This window comes from Cheilinus undulatus, linkage group 19 (assembly GCF_018320785.1).
Source record: "Cheilinus undulatus linkage group 19, ASM1832078v1, whole genome shotgun sequence".
NCBI lineage: Eukaryota > Metazoa > Chordata > Actinopteri > Labriformes > Labridae > Cheilinus > Cheilinus undulatus.
In genome coordinates, this window is record NC_054883.1 from 10,140,022 (window position 1) to 10,153,229 (window position 13,208).

At 40.0% G+C, this 13,208-nt stretch overlaps 2 protein-coding genes across 6 annotated transcripts in view; one reads left to right on the plus strand and one right to left on the minus strand.

The window, feature by feature from the left end:
- lmbr1 (limb development membrane protein 1) overlaps nucleotides 1–13,208 on the plus strand; it is a 47,676-nt gene that overhangs the window by 16,310 nt on the left and 18,158 nt on the right. The window contains exons 6-10 of the mRNA XM_041814548.1: nucleotides 3,067–3,193; nucleotides 3,998–4,066; nucleotides 4,207–4,271; nucleotides 4,544–4,616; nucleotides 12,986–13,075. Of these exons, the coding sequence (XP_041670482.1) occupies nucleotides 3,067–3,193; nucleotides 3,998–4,066; nucleotides 4,207–4,271; nucleotides 4,544–4,616; nucleotides 12,986–13,075 (424 nt within the window). The remainder of the gene's footprint in view (nucleotides 1–3,066; nucleotides 3,194–3,997; nucleotides 4,067–4,206; nucleotides 4,272–4,543; nucleotides 4,617–12,985; nucleotides 13,076–13,208) is intronic.
- rnf32 (ring finger protein 32) overlaps nucleotides 9,640–13,208 on the minus strand; it is a 45,818-nt gene continuing 42,249 nt past the window's right edge. For all 5 annotated transcript variants that reach the window (XM_041814551.1, XM_041814552.1, XM_041814554.1 and 2 more), the window contains one exon: nucleotides 9,640–9,783. The gene's annotated coding sequence lies outside the window, so the exon portion shown is untranslated. The remainder of the gene's footprint in view (nucleotides 9,784–13,208) is intronic.

Sequence of the window (13,208 nt, forward strand, 5' to 3'; positions counted from 1 at the left end):
GGATACGTTAATAAGGTCCCTGTGCATCTGGCATGTCTTTAGCAAGGAGGGCAGTCCTTTTTGCTCTGGAGCTAAAAAAAATGAAGGAGAAGAAAGAGTTGCCCCCTCCTTCAGTTATTACACTCTTGCCCCTTGTTCCACACGCCCCTGACAGTGAGCAGAAGGATGGTCTGTGGGATGATCTCTGCCACCACCCACTGACCTGCTGAGGATTGATGGCAGCAACAAGGAAGCTCCAGCTACACTGAGCCTCTCCTTCTTTTGTTTGAATTCTCTCCCCCTCTTTCCTTTCCATCAACATCCAAGTATCATTTCTTCTTCTCTCTCTCATACTCTTCCTCCTATGTGCTGTGGCTGAAATCACTGACCAAAGCTTTACTTCAAAGACAGAGTACCAGACTGTTCTTTAGTTTTTCTGCAGCACAAACTAAGTGGGAATAAAAACCCCTGTGAACTGTTTCCAGGCCCTTTATGGCTTTGTGTAATTGGGTGGATTTAGAGGTTGATTTACTTGGCTGACTACGCGTGTGGGTCTGTGAATTCTTGCATGTTTGTTTGCTACTGCATATGAAGCGGTGAATCTCCTCTCTGGCCACTACATTCTTGGAAGTCTCTCCAGTCTTGTTTCGAGCATAGCTGCAGTTAAACAGCCCCTCACTCGATGTCGGTGTAAGGATCAGGGGATGCTGAATATTTCAGAGCTGCTATATTTAGAGGTAGTTACACATTTAGAAAGGCAAGAATAGAAACTTTCAGCGGGCGCTCTGGATGCCAAGGCGGAGGTCTTTCTCTTTTTTTTTGTCTGCCTTCCTTCACCAGTTGACAGTTTAATCTTTGATCAGTGATAATAGGTTAGTTGGATTTTCCTTTTAATGTCTCAGAAATGCCTTTTGATTGAAAACTTAGGACTTAATTTTATTGCAATAAAGAAAAGGGATACACCTTTAGTGTGCAAAGTCATGCATGTGGACAGATCAATTAAACCAATCTGCCTCATAGCTCAGCCCGAACCACGTCTGACACAGAGGATTGTTCTTCCAGCGAAGCAGGAGCCGGCGATGATAGTAAGGGAGGTGACAAGCATTGCCTTTGCCCTAAATGATCTGAATGGGTAATGATTTGAGTCTTATAAATGATTGAGCGACCTATCTAAAGGGAATACACCTTCAGCATGGCATGGCCAGCTTGTTAAGGTGGACTGGTGCGCTTGAGCGGACAAGCGTCCTGCCTCTGGCTCTTGCTCGTCCTGATGCATCCTTAAGAGAACGCGTGTGGGACGTGGCTCAAGTCCCTGAAAGCATTCCTCTCTCACCTCTCTTACCTCCAGGGAATGAGATGCGCTCAGACGTTGACTCCTCTCCTCCACCAGTCTCTTTTTCTCGCTCTGTTGTTGTCTTGGTTTATTTCTCTCAAGCTCATCCTTTCTCATCTTTTCTATCAGTCAGCGGTATTAAGTGTGTTGCTGCTGCCCAGTTTAGCTGTGCTGTGAGATGTTTGACTGCAGAACTCATTATGTACAGAAGAGCATGAGATGGCCATTAGAATTAGATGTCCACATCAGATTTTGGTTATATTTTAATGTATTGATCCTCATTGATTAGTAAATTAATAGCTTGTTTGTTAGCATATTAGTAAACATTGCTTCTTTAAGAAATGCTATCCTTGTGATGTATGTGTAATATTTTTGATTGAAGGTTTTGGTTGTTTTTTTGTATCATGCTGACTAAAGATTTATAAGACCTTCATCCCCCCTCCAACGTTACCTGTCGAGCAGCTGCAGTGTCCGCCTTGGCCACATTGGGGCACTCCAGACCCTGCCCACTTCTCCCCTTGTTGTGCTAGAAAATTCTACTCTCACTCACCGAGGGTTTCAATGTAACAAGAAGCAAAAGAAAAACGATTGCTCAGTAATAGCAAAAGTATGCAATGGGATTTTCATCTCTGAAAAAGAATCAAATCACTTTTCAAAGTAGAGACTCAGAATATGCAGATGTTTAATGTATTCTCATATGCACAAGTCAGACAGGTGCTCGCAAATAAAGCTCCAGAATGAGAAAGAAAGGGGTATTTTTTTTGGTTGAATAGAAAAGAAGACATCTGTGATGGAAGTTTAAATGCATATGCTTATGAACAGGTGGTTTAATCATGAGCTGTGCTGGGTAAAACGAAGCCCTGTCTGATTTAATCTGCAGAATTGAAACCACTTCCATTCTATAAAGCCAGTTGGTTAACGGGGGAACTTTCAAAGAGAGTCCCCCTCCATGTACCTGTTGGCAAATGCTGAACAGCAACCACACAGCCATTATGTTAGCTGGTAACAAATTGCTCATGTGTGCCCAATTTAAGCAGCACTCCAAAAGCAGAGAGCCCTTGTTATCCCATGCCTGCTCGCCTACCTGACATGTGTATGAGAAGGCCTATCTATCTCACAGTATTAGACAGCTCAGCTCTCCAGCAGGGGGGGAAATGGAAACTGTGTGAACAGGTAGAGGAGGACTTTATTAACCACTCAGCAGTTTGTGACCCGGAAAACCCAAATTACCCCAAAAGCCTCTCGTCTGCATGGCCTGGGACACGACCGTGATGCTAAGGGAGCGGCTAATCGCCCCCAGATGGGAGGCCTGCTCTTGATCGTAGACAGTAGCTGACCCAGCCAGGCTTCATGCTCCTTATACCACCCCCCCCCCCCCCCCCCAACCCCCTCTTTACGCTTTTTAATTTCACCTCTGCAACCACCAGCCCCATTTAGAGCCACTTTATAGACCACAATATGTGTGTATAAAATAGCTGTTTTACACAGGAATCTGTGGGAGCGTTTATGTCATGTTTGTGTGCTGTGAATGGAAATAATGGTGTTTAATATGAGTGAGGCAGGTTGGAGGAGGAGGGACATGTCTAGTAAAATGAACTCTGATATACACACTTCAGACTTCAAAACTCAGTGACACAAACATCAGTTTTAATCACATGCTTTAATGATTGTAAATGCATATTTGTCATATTTTGATGATTACAACCTTGTTGGCTATATCTAAATGATCCTTTTTCTTTCTCTGTGCCTTTTAGGGCATTAAGGCACGTATTTTGGAGACCTTTGTGATGCTCTTTTTGCTGGCTCTGCTTATCCTGGGCATTGTGTGGGTGGCTTCAGCACTCATTGACAATGATGCAGCCAGTATGGAGTCACTCTATGGTAAGTTTTAAAAGCATTGCATTATTTGTGCTTATTGATTCTTTTTTAAAAAACTTTTGGGAGTAAGGGCTTTTTGCATCTGGCAGTGCATTTAATGTCTGTGCATTATCTATGAGGATGAACTGCAAGTTGATTTGCTAAGCGCAGTGTAAAGGGAGGGGGCAGTTAATAACCCTGCCAGTATCTCTGAAGCCAACAAACAGGTGGTTGCATGCAGAAATGATGTCTATAGTTTTTTTTTTTTTTTTTTTTTTTTTTTTAAATTCATGTAATGAAGCCTGGCGTTAGTTCATGCAGGACACTGTAGTCATATGCCCAGCTGTGATCAGCTGATGGCCAGCTGATCCTAATTATCATCTCCCAGCTCCCACAGCCAATCACAACTCTTCCTCTCAACACAGCGGTGTTTTTAAATATGACATACTTCCCACTAATCCCTGCTTGCATTAATGCTGATGCACCATACTTCTGCTACTGCTGACAAAGCTTAACCTCCTCCACCCCAGCCTCCTCTTTTATAGCATAAGGCTTGTCGCACTCTCATATTCAGATTTATGCTACTATGTATTAATTTCTTTTGAACTAATTTTATTGTTTTCAGTACACATTGCCATAAATATATCTATACATGAGGGGGTTTCTAGCTATGCCCTCCCTGGAAAATTAAAGCATGCTGCTTGATAAACCCAGGGAGTATCTTTTGAGCAGAACCTTCTCCCCCCAAAGTAGAACTGTATATTAATTTTTGCAATAAAATGTTTAAATGTATGATGAGATTGTTCCTGACTGAATTTTTTTCTATAGATCTTTGGGAATTTTATCTGCCATACCTCTACTCCTGCATATCTCTGATGGGAGGACTGCTTTTACTCAGTAAGCCATCTCATTCCTTCTTATAAACACTGAAAAACACAAAAATGCTATTGCTACAATGGTACATGAGTTCAATTTGCAGAATTGGTGTGTCTTATTTTGGTTAAATACTGATCAAATATTTTCTGCCTGATTTGTAGTGTGTACTCCTGTGGGATTATCCAGGATGTTCACTGTCATGGGCCAGTTACTAGTGAAGCCAACAGTAAGTGATCAATATTTATGGCTGTTCTATTGACTGTCTGCTGTAGAAATCTAAAGCTATGAATTTCTTTCAAACACACACAGTCAAACTTGCTACTTGGCACCTTGCTCCTCTGATCTGAAATATACCCGTCTCTGTCGGCCGTTTAGATGTGCGACAGAGGACTACAAATACATCACCAACTCATACTCCCATCTGCCATCTCTCCAGTCCCACTTTGGGCCTAATTATAACCCATTTCATCTCTTTTTCCTCTGCTCCCTCCCCTTCAGATCCTGGAGGACCTGGATGAGCAGATTTACTGCATCCATTTGCAGGAGGAAGCCCTTCAGAGGAGATTAAACGGTATGTCTGTGGGAGACGTGTTGGCACATTATAGGAGAGGAGAGGGGTTGACTGCCCTATTGGGTGTGATGGAGCGTGCCACACTGGAATCAATTAGCATTGAAAATTCAGCCAGGCACACACTCACACCAAGGCATACACAGACACACTCGCCATGGCCTTTCCCCAGCACTGTCTTACTCTCATAACTTTCTGCTAAAGGGCAAAGCAGCCACCGCGGCCAGGACCATATTTTATGTTAAGGAAGTTTTTAAGGATCCATTTAAGACACTGCAGAGCCACTGTCACTGCAGGCGAAATGATTGCCTCATTTAATGTGAGGCCTAGAATGGCAGCCTGGGTAATAGGATGGAAATGAAATCTTTTATACGAACTTTTGGCTCGTTCCTGTGGACATTAAAGCGACTTTTCAGTGACTTTTGAAAGGCATCCGAGAGCTGTGTGCTGTTCACAAACACAAAGGGAAAGTCCTTAAAGATGTTGAAGATGTTATTTTTTCAGCCTGCATTTCCACCCTTCTGTGTTCACAAAATTTCCTTGTTTGACGTTGAATAATCTCAGAAAGCAGGAAGTATTTGGGCCAATTTCCAAAAGCTACTTTAACATTAACTCAAGCACGTAACCAGGAGTACAGATGTGAGTAAATGAAGAGGATGAGCGTCCTTTCAAACCAGGGTGGTAAGAGAGATGGCTGCCTGATAATGAAGTATGTTTTTGAATGCTATGCCGGTCAGCTCCATAGACTGCCACCAATGCGTATGGTTCCTTAGGGCTCATTCCACACTGCCCTGCTTTGAAGTTACTGATAGAATAATTGTAATCTGTTCCTTATCATCCTTACCGCTGTTTGATCTTTACAAGTCTCTGTGAGAAGGGAAAAAACTTGGTCAACAACTTAATGTGTGCACTGAGGCTAAGCTGCTATCCACTTTTACCTGTAAAAAGGTGGGAAATGGAGCCAAAGGAGGATGTTGACAAGAAAACTTTATACCCACGTACAGTATGTTCACATACGCACTCTGCGATCACGCACTCACTCAGGCTAAAGCGGCGTTCCTTTGATCTGCTGAGAGCAGACGGCAGTTCAAGAACAGTTCACAGGACACACTCCAAAGGCGAGCAATGTTGTCTTCTTGCTTCACCTGTGTCCACTTCACATCCAGCTCCTCCAGCAGATTATCCTCTTAGTCAGTTTGTGTTTGTAGATGTGGACTATTGAGCCACATCAGTTGAAACATCAGTGTTTATTTACACATCTGGCCCTTTGTTGTCCTCCCTCTACATGTAATTGCCCATTTTTAACAGCAGTTTTGATTTGAATTTTGCATATCAGGCCTAAACTTTTTTTTAATGTTTAATGAGCCTAATATGTTTAGAGTCATGCCACTGGACCTTTCAGATAAATATTTAACTAATGAGAAATAACTTTTATGTGTTGCTTATCCTGCCTGTGAACGATGTCAAGCCTGTTAAAGCCTGGTGATAGTTGTGGTTTCTCAGTTATCTGAGATTTTTTTCTTTTGTTCATTCCAGACCTGTAACTTCTTATTTTAGGGCCATGGAATCAATTCAGCAAAGAATGAATAAATAATACTTTTATTCTTCTATAGGGATATATGCTTTTTACAGAAAGCATCAAACATAAATGACAGAAAAGATCAACATGTAGACTGGATGGCACATAACTGTCTAGGAGAGCTGTGGGAATGTGTACAACCATATGTTATTACTGCAACAACTAAAGATACTGTTGCACATGTTAACAAACTGTTATTTTTCATGGATATGAATACAGTGATTTTGGCTCCTTCTTAGGCACAGAAGCTCACAGGAAATTATAGCAATGGAACATTTTAATACCATCCAAGGTTAAAACATTTACCTTTCTGCAAACTGCTTTTACTGATCGATCAATTGGATGTTATGTAACTCTCTACTGCAAGGAGAAAACCATAGATTATTTAAAACATGGATGTAGTTTCAGTGAGGTCACCCATTAGTAGTGAAGACGTTCTGAAGTCCATCAGTGGCCAGACTGGAAATCACAAAGAGGTTGAAATTAGGGGGTCTAAAGCCTCCCCAAATTCAGCTAATTAAGAAACATTACCAATCATGCACATTTTTGCAAAACTCACAATCTTTAAATCTTCATAATGGATAGGTTTTTCACCCCATGTACAGTTTTTAGCAAGTTTAGTGGTCTGTTAACCATTTACCAAAATTTATGTGTAAGTAGTGTAGCTTTTGTTGAAAGCACAGTTTATAAAATGGTTATGTTGCTCTAATATCAAAAGAGTATACTGGGACTCAGATTATATGACTTTCTTTTTATGACTGTTGTAAGCCAGTTCTAAACTGAAGATAAACTGGGATAAATCAGCCATCCTGATACCCAAATTGAAACTTTCCAGAAGAATGATGATGCATAATTATAGTTGTGCATTATCTTTAGCCAGAAAGAGATAAAATGTTTCATATATCCATTGAATTGGTATATTTCATATTTATATGGGAAACATCTCATACAGAGCATTTGGGAAGGGCAGAGCTTTTAAAAACATTCTCTGAAAGTGATTGGTCAAATGTTTTTTTTTTTTTTTGTCACGTTCATGATGGCCAATCAGAGTGACAAGGCAAAATGAAGTGATGTGCAGCTCCAGTCCTAACCTTAGCTGTACAGGCTAGCACTACCATTTTTTTTTTTCAATGACAAGGCTTACATGTGGCTAAAATTCATGCTGAAGTCTATTGGGAGTTGTGCAAAAACATCTTCTTTCAGTGTGGCTCTTTGCTCTTAATTAAATAAGAAATGTGGCCCAGTTGTCATAAAACTGCAGCTATTGCTACATCATAGCTAATCACTTCACCAGCAGCACTTGTACGTACTGACTCACTCTTAACTGAAAAGTTTCATGAAAATCTTTCAGTGCTGGTCTTTGCTCTTTATTTAATAAAGAAAAGTGGTCCAGTCCTAATAAAACTGTTGCTGTACCTTGAGCTAGTTGCTACAGTGAGGCAGCCATTGCTAACAGCTGGGCTCGCAGTACAACTTAATGTTTCCCATAGCTACTGCCTCATTCTCCTCAAATGACCCTGATTGGTGGAACCATTTTAGTTTGGCACAGACGTTGTGATTTGCAGTTTTCTACATGTATTTTCCTGATGACAGTCTGGCAAAACCATCTGCTATGCAAGGTTATGTTTAGACTGGATTCAATGTTTGTGCACACTTTTACAACCAAATGAAATGATGGTGTGCTTCTACCTTTAGGAATGGATGCAACATCTGCATGTTTTGGATGTTTTTGCAGTTTTTAGAACATATGACTGATGAACCTCAATGTGATTCTTTGAAATACATGTGTGGGAGGCATAAGGGATTATAAAAAATCTTTAGAAAATAATACATCAGCATTTTAGACAAAAAGAACATTACAGGAAAAATATTCATTTAGTCTTGTGGGTTCAGTTGTCAAACGTCATCCTACTCTTAATTAAATAAGAGTAATAAATAAGAAATATTGAAGATCTGTACTGCAAATCCAATGATTTATCGTTAAAACTACGGTGTTTAGGCATCCAAGTGGTTATATCTCATGCTTCTGTCACAGTGGCTGAGAAATATATATTTTATTAAATGTTGAAAATCTGTTCTTTTTTTTTTTTCTTAGAAAACTTGTGTTTTTTAGGGTGGTTTTTGAACAGAAGGTGTATATTTTTGACAGCCTTAGGTCTATATGAGTTAATTACTACATGATCTGAACTATACATTCATGTGTAACACATATTTGTGCAGTTTGACAATGCTTACACTTTATTACATTTTTTTAAAGCTTCACCACTTGTTGATGCTTCCAGTCATTGAAATATTCTTGACTTTGGTGCTTGGTTAGCTCACTTGGTAGAACAGGCATCCATCTGTTTAGGCTACACTTCTAAACACACTAGTGGCAGAATCAAATCCCAATCCTGGCATGTTTAGTTCATGTCCTCCCTCACCCCTCTCCCCCTGTGTCTCCTGTCTCACTTTGGCTGTCCTTTCCATTGAAGACAAAAATGATTTTAAAATAATCTCTAAAACATAACAGTGACCGCATGGTTTTAAAACATGTATAGAAAAATGATAAAGTGATACAGATTTTGACAAGAGCAATATACTGTTCTGCAGCACAGGTACAGAGGCTCTGACACCTGTCCACACTGCCCTCTTAGACCCTAATCCAATGATGGCAGAGCAACAGTATGCCGGTCCAGATGCTCTGCGGCACGATGACCTTGCCGCTGCCTCTGTTGCCTCAGCATGGTGTTCAGCGAATGTGTGGGTGACGTCATTTTTTGACTGTGGTGAAGGTTGGAGAGGATACGTTGAATTACTCTGGGCCCTCCTGGCTGCCAGAAGCCTCACTCAGCATCTCTGCCTCACTGTAATTCAGTCCTCTACTTGATGCTGCCAGCAGAAGCAGAGAAGGATATATTTAACTTCAGTCTGGAGGAGTGATGTCATCCAAGATACTGCAGTTGTATTCAAGCCGCTTCCCTCTGCAGCCTGAAACAAGTGATGATATTGTTCTTTGTCTTCTTCTTTGATTGTGACTTTTACAAACCAGCTACTCATGTGATCAATGATTTATCAGTTCTGGATGACGGGCAGAGCTGTATGTAGAGATATTATGCACTGAGGTGATAGATTAGTTTACTTGCAGCAGAACAGATCTGGCTTCCCTGAGGCAGGTCTCGGTTAGACTCTGGTGAAACAGCGCATGAACTGTCCATGACATTTCCTGTTTTGTTGTGACTGCGTTTGCTTGGAGGGTTCAAACTTTCCCCTCTTTAGATTCCGGGACAGGTATCTACGAGGGCATAGACACAGTTTACTCACTCTCACTCTCTCTCTCTCTCTCTCTCTCTCACTCCCCCTCTCTCCCCTGTATTGCCTACTTAAAGCCATCCAGACAGGGTGTGTCATAATAACAGAGGGAAGAAACCGGTTTGATCAAAGTGATTGGTCCTTCACTCCTGTAACAAAGATGAAAGATGGTATTTTTATTGCACGCTAGTAACGGTGTTACACTGAACTAATTGGTCTTGATCTGCCAATCACCCCAGGGGATGCAAATGGATACTCTTCGTCTTTGGCTCCAGGGGGCCTCTACACTGGTGCGTCAACCTGGAAGGAAAACAGAGTAAAAGAGATAAATTAGCCTTAAATGAGCCGGCCCTGCGGTTTTCCTGGAGAATCCCTTGCTGTCTTCTTCAGCTCGCTCAACCAGTTGTGGCATGTGCTAGACAGCTCCTGACACAAGAGATTATTTTTACTTGTTTGAGATCACATTTGTTATGTTCGGAGAAGGATTGCTTGTTTTGATTGGATTTCTTAATAAAGAAGAGTCAAATACCATTAGACAAATACAGTGAAAATTTAACATGCTCTTAATTAAGACATCATCTCGTTTTTTTATGATTTGACATAAAAATTGTATAACAAAGACCATAAAACATTTTTAACAAACTAAATAAAAGGCTGACAGTGTAGATATGCAGAATATGGTCCCTATTTGTATAAAAATAACATTAGATGTGCTATTTAAAGGTTGTTTGTGCAAAAAAGGCTTCTTGATTAAAATAATAATAATAATAATAATAGCTTTGTTTATATAGCACTTGTTGTACATAATGCAGCCCAATGTGCTTAAAAACACAAGATTTAAAAACCTACAAATAAAACATTAAAAGGGCCATAAAAGCTAAAAGCTGCCTCACCGGAATTTCTTTGCAATACTTTTGGGACTTCTTAAAGAAGGGCAGTGGACGAGCTGAGCAATCGATGTGGGACATAAAACTTAAAGCAGCTGGTGATGTGTATGGGAGCTAAATTATTTAAGGCTTTGTAGATTAGTAAAAGGATTTTAAAATCAATTCTAAAATTAACAGGCAGCCAGTGCTGTGATGAGAGCAGAGGAGTCATGCGATCACTTTTCTTTGTGCAGGTTAAAATTCTGGATGCTGCATTCTGGGTAAACTGTGATTTTATATTTTATTACTGTGGGAGACCAATAAATATAGAGTTGCAATAATCAAGCCATTAAAAGCATGTGCCGACATTAGGGGTCAATCGATGTTAGTTTTTCACTGCAGATACTGATTATTAGTTGTTCATGGGAGCCATAATGGATATTCAGAACTGATATGCGTTCATTAAGATGTACAAAATGTACTTAAGTTGGCAAAAGTAAAATTTCACATTCAGAAAAAAGGAAGGAAAATAAACAATTTAAGCTCCACCAGTATGAGAAATGGCACAGAGCAACACAGTAGTAGCACGAAAACTAGTAGTGATGCCATACGCTTACTGTGCTAGTGGCACTCAGGCTTAAGTATTGACTGGCTAGAACTGGTGTGACATCTAGCTAATCAGACTGTGTTGTATACAGGGCATTTGGTGAGGCTTTGGAGAGTGACAGTAAAGCCAGAGGGGAAGACACACTTTGCAGTGGAAATTAATTTTACCAATTATCAGGGGGAAAAAAAAAAAAAAAAAAAAAAAAAAAGAAGGCAAAAGTCTGCCTTAATAATCATCCATGTCAATAACTGGCCAACCCCTAATCAACATTTCCACATCTGGCTGGGTTAAAATGGTCTAATTTTTCCAATTTTTCTAAGATGATAAAATGAGAATTTTGCAACTTTGGTAAAATGGCTGTTTGAATTAAGTTCACTTTTTAAAATTACTCCCAAATCTGTAAACTGTTTTTTAACTTTGAAGGACAGGCTTCAAAACTGCTTCCAGTTGTTGCTGTTTCTTTTTTCAGCCAACAAGCAAAATTGCTGTTTTGTGCTTGTTTATTCTTACAAAGTTTGAATCCATCCAACCGTTGATATCATTAAGACAGTTAAAGTGTAAGTGAATCCCCAGCTCAAAGCTAACTCCGCCCACTTCAAGATTTCAAAAAATGCACAAAAGTGAGGAGTTTGGTACTGAGAGGAGGAAAGGGAAAAGGAGTTTTTTTTTTTTTTTTAAGGGTTTAAAAGCGTTTTTCAGATGAAGTGGAAGTGACAGTGACTCCCCTTGCCAGAAAGTGACACAGAGTCCCGCAGCACTGCTGCCTCAATGCGATCTTTTGAAGTGGGGAATTTTACCCCTCCAGAGCCCCCTGAAGTAGGCTGTGGAGTGGTGGTGGACCGTGGTGGTCCTGTGCACTACTTATTTGCACCGTTTGCTCCAGCACTGGCGTTACTAAAGCTGAAACTCTCAGGACCGAGGAAATGCAGGTGCAGGTGAGGATGGGAGTGGTCTCTGAATGGTGAAGTCAGTTAGAGGTCGTAACGTTCTACCTCTTATATAGAGTTTGTGACGTAGAAAACTACCAATGGTAGGATTCTGCATCACATGAGCCACGCCTTTTCAGAAAAGATTTTCAAAGCAGATGTCCGTTTGAGCTAATTAAAAGTTGTAAAATGCTTATTTTTATCAGTTTGGTGCAAATGTCAGAAATAACACCAGCATTGATGTGTTTTACCATAGTTCAGATACTTCAGTGTACAGCTAAAAAAAAACAACAAAAAAAAAACAAAGTGTTCTCTACTTCTTTAAAAAAAGAGCGTAATGCACAGGGGATAGACAACAAATAAATTTGTATCATCAGTATAACAATAATATTTGGCATTATGATGGCTTCTTAATTTACCCAGGGGAAAAAACAGAAAGACAAAATAGAATTGGTCCCAAAATTCTTCCCTGTTGAACACCATACTCAGTATTATCTGTTGATAAAACAGAATCACCAAGGCTAACAAAGAATTTTCTGTGACAAGTACAAACTAAACCAGTCAAAAACTGTACCTGAGAGACGAACCCATCACTCTAGTCGCTCAATTAATATGGAGGGATAATTGTATCAAATGCAGCACTGAATTCAAGTAAAAGAACGAGAGCCACATTATTTAAATCAACTGTAATTCTCACATCATTGACAACCTTCAAGAAAGCTGGTTCATTGATATGATTGGAGTGATAGCGAGAGTGGAACGTATCTGGATTATTATTTGAACAAACAAGCAGCAGCAATTGATCAAAAACAACCTTCTAAAGATGTTTACAGAGGAAAAAAATGATTTGATTTTGGCCTGTTGTGTATAAAAAATCTCTTTTTGTGTATGCTTTTTGACTCCTGAACAGATTAAAAATGACACCGTAATGACTTACAATTAGCATTTTAATCATTGTTATCACCCTTCATAGACACTTCAGTTAACTCCTTGCATTGACATATCAATTTTCAGAAACACCAAAAACATCTATTGTTACAGCCTAAGAAAAGGTCTGGCTGTGCACCACATTTCATTAATTTTACTGGTTTCTGTTTCTGCAGGATCATCCACTTACGCTTATACTCGAGGGAGCTTTGCTCACCAGCTCAACAAAGAACTGGACAATATTAGAAATCAGAGGAATAAATTAGGTAAGTATTTGTATTGTGTGACAGGGCTGAAATATTTCTCTGTAAGACCTTAAATTGCTGTGGAAATAAATGCCAAGAAGTTTGCTTTTTACATATTGCTGACAGGCGGCCGCTTTCTTCCCATCTGCCTTAA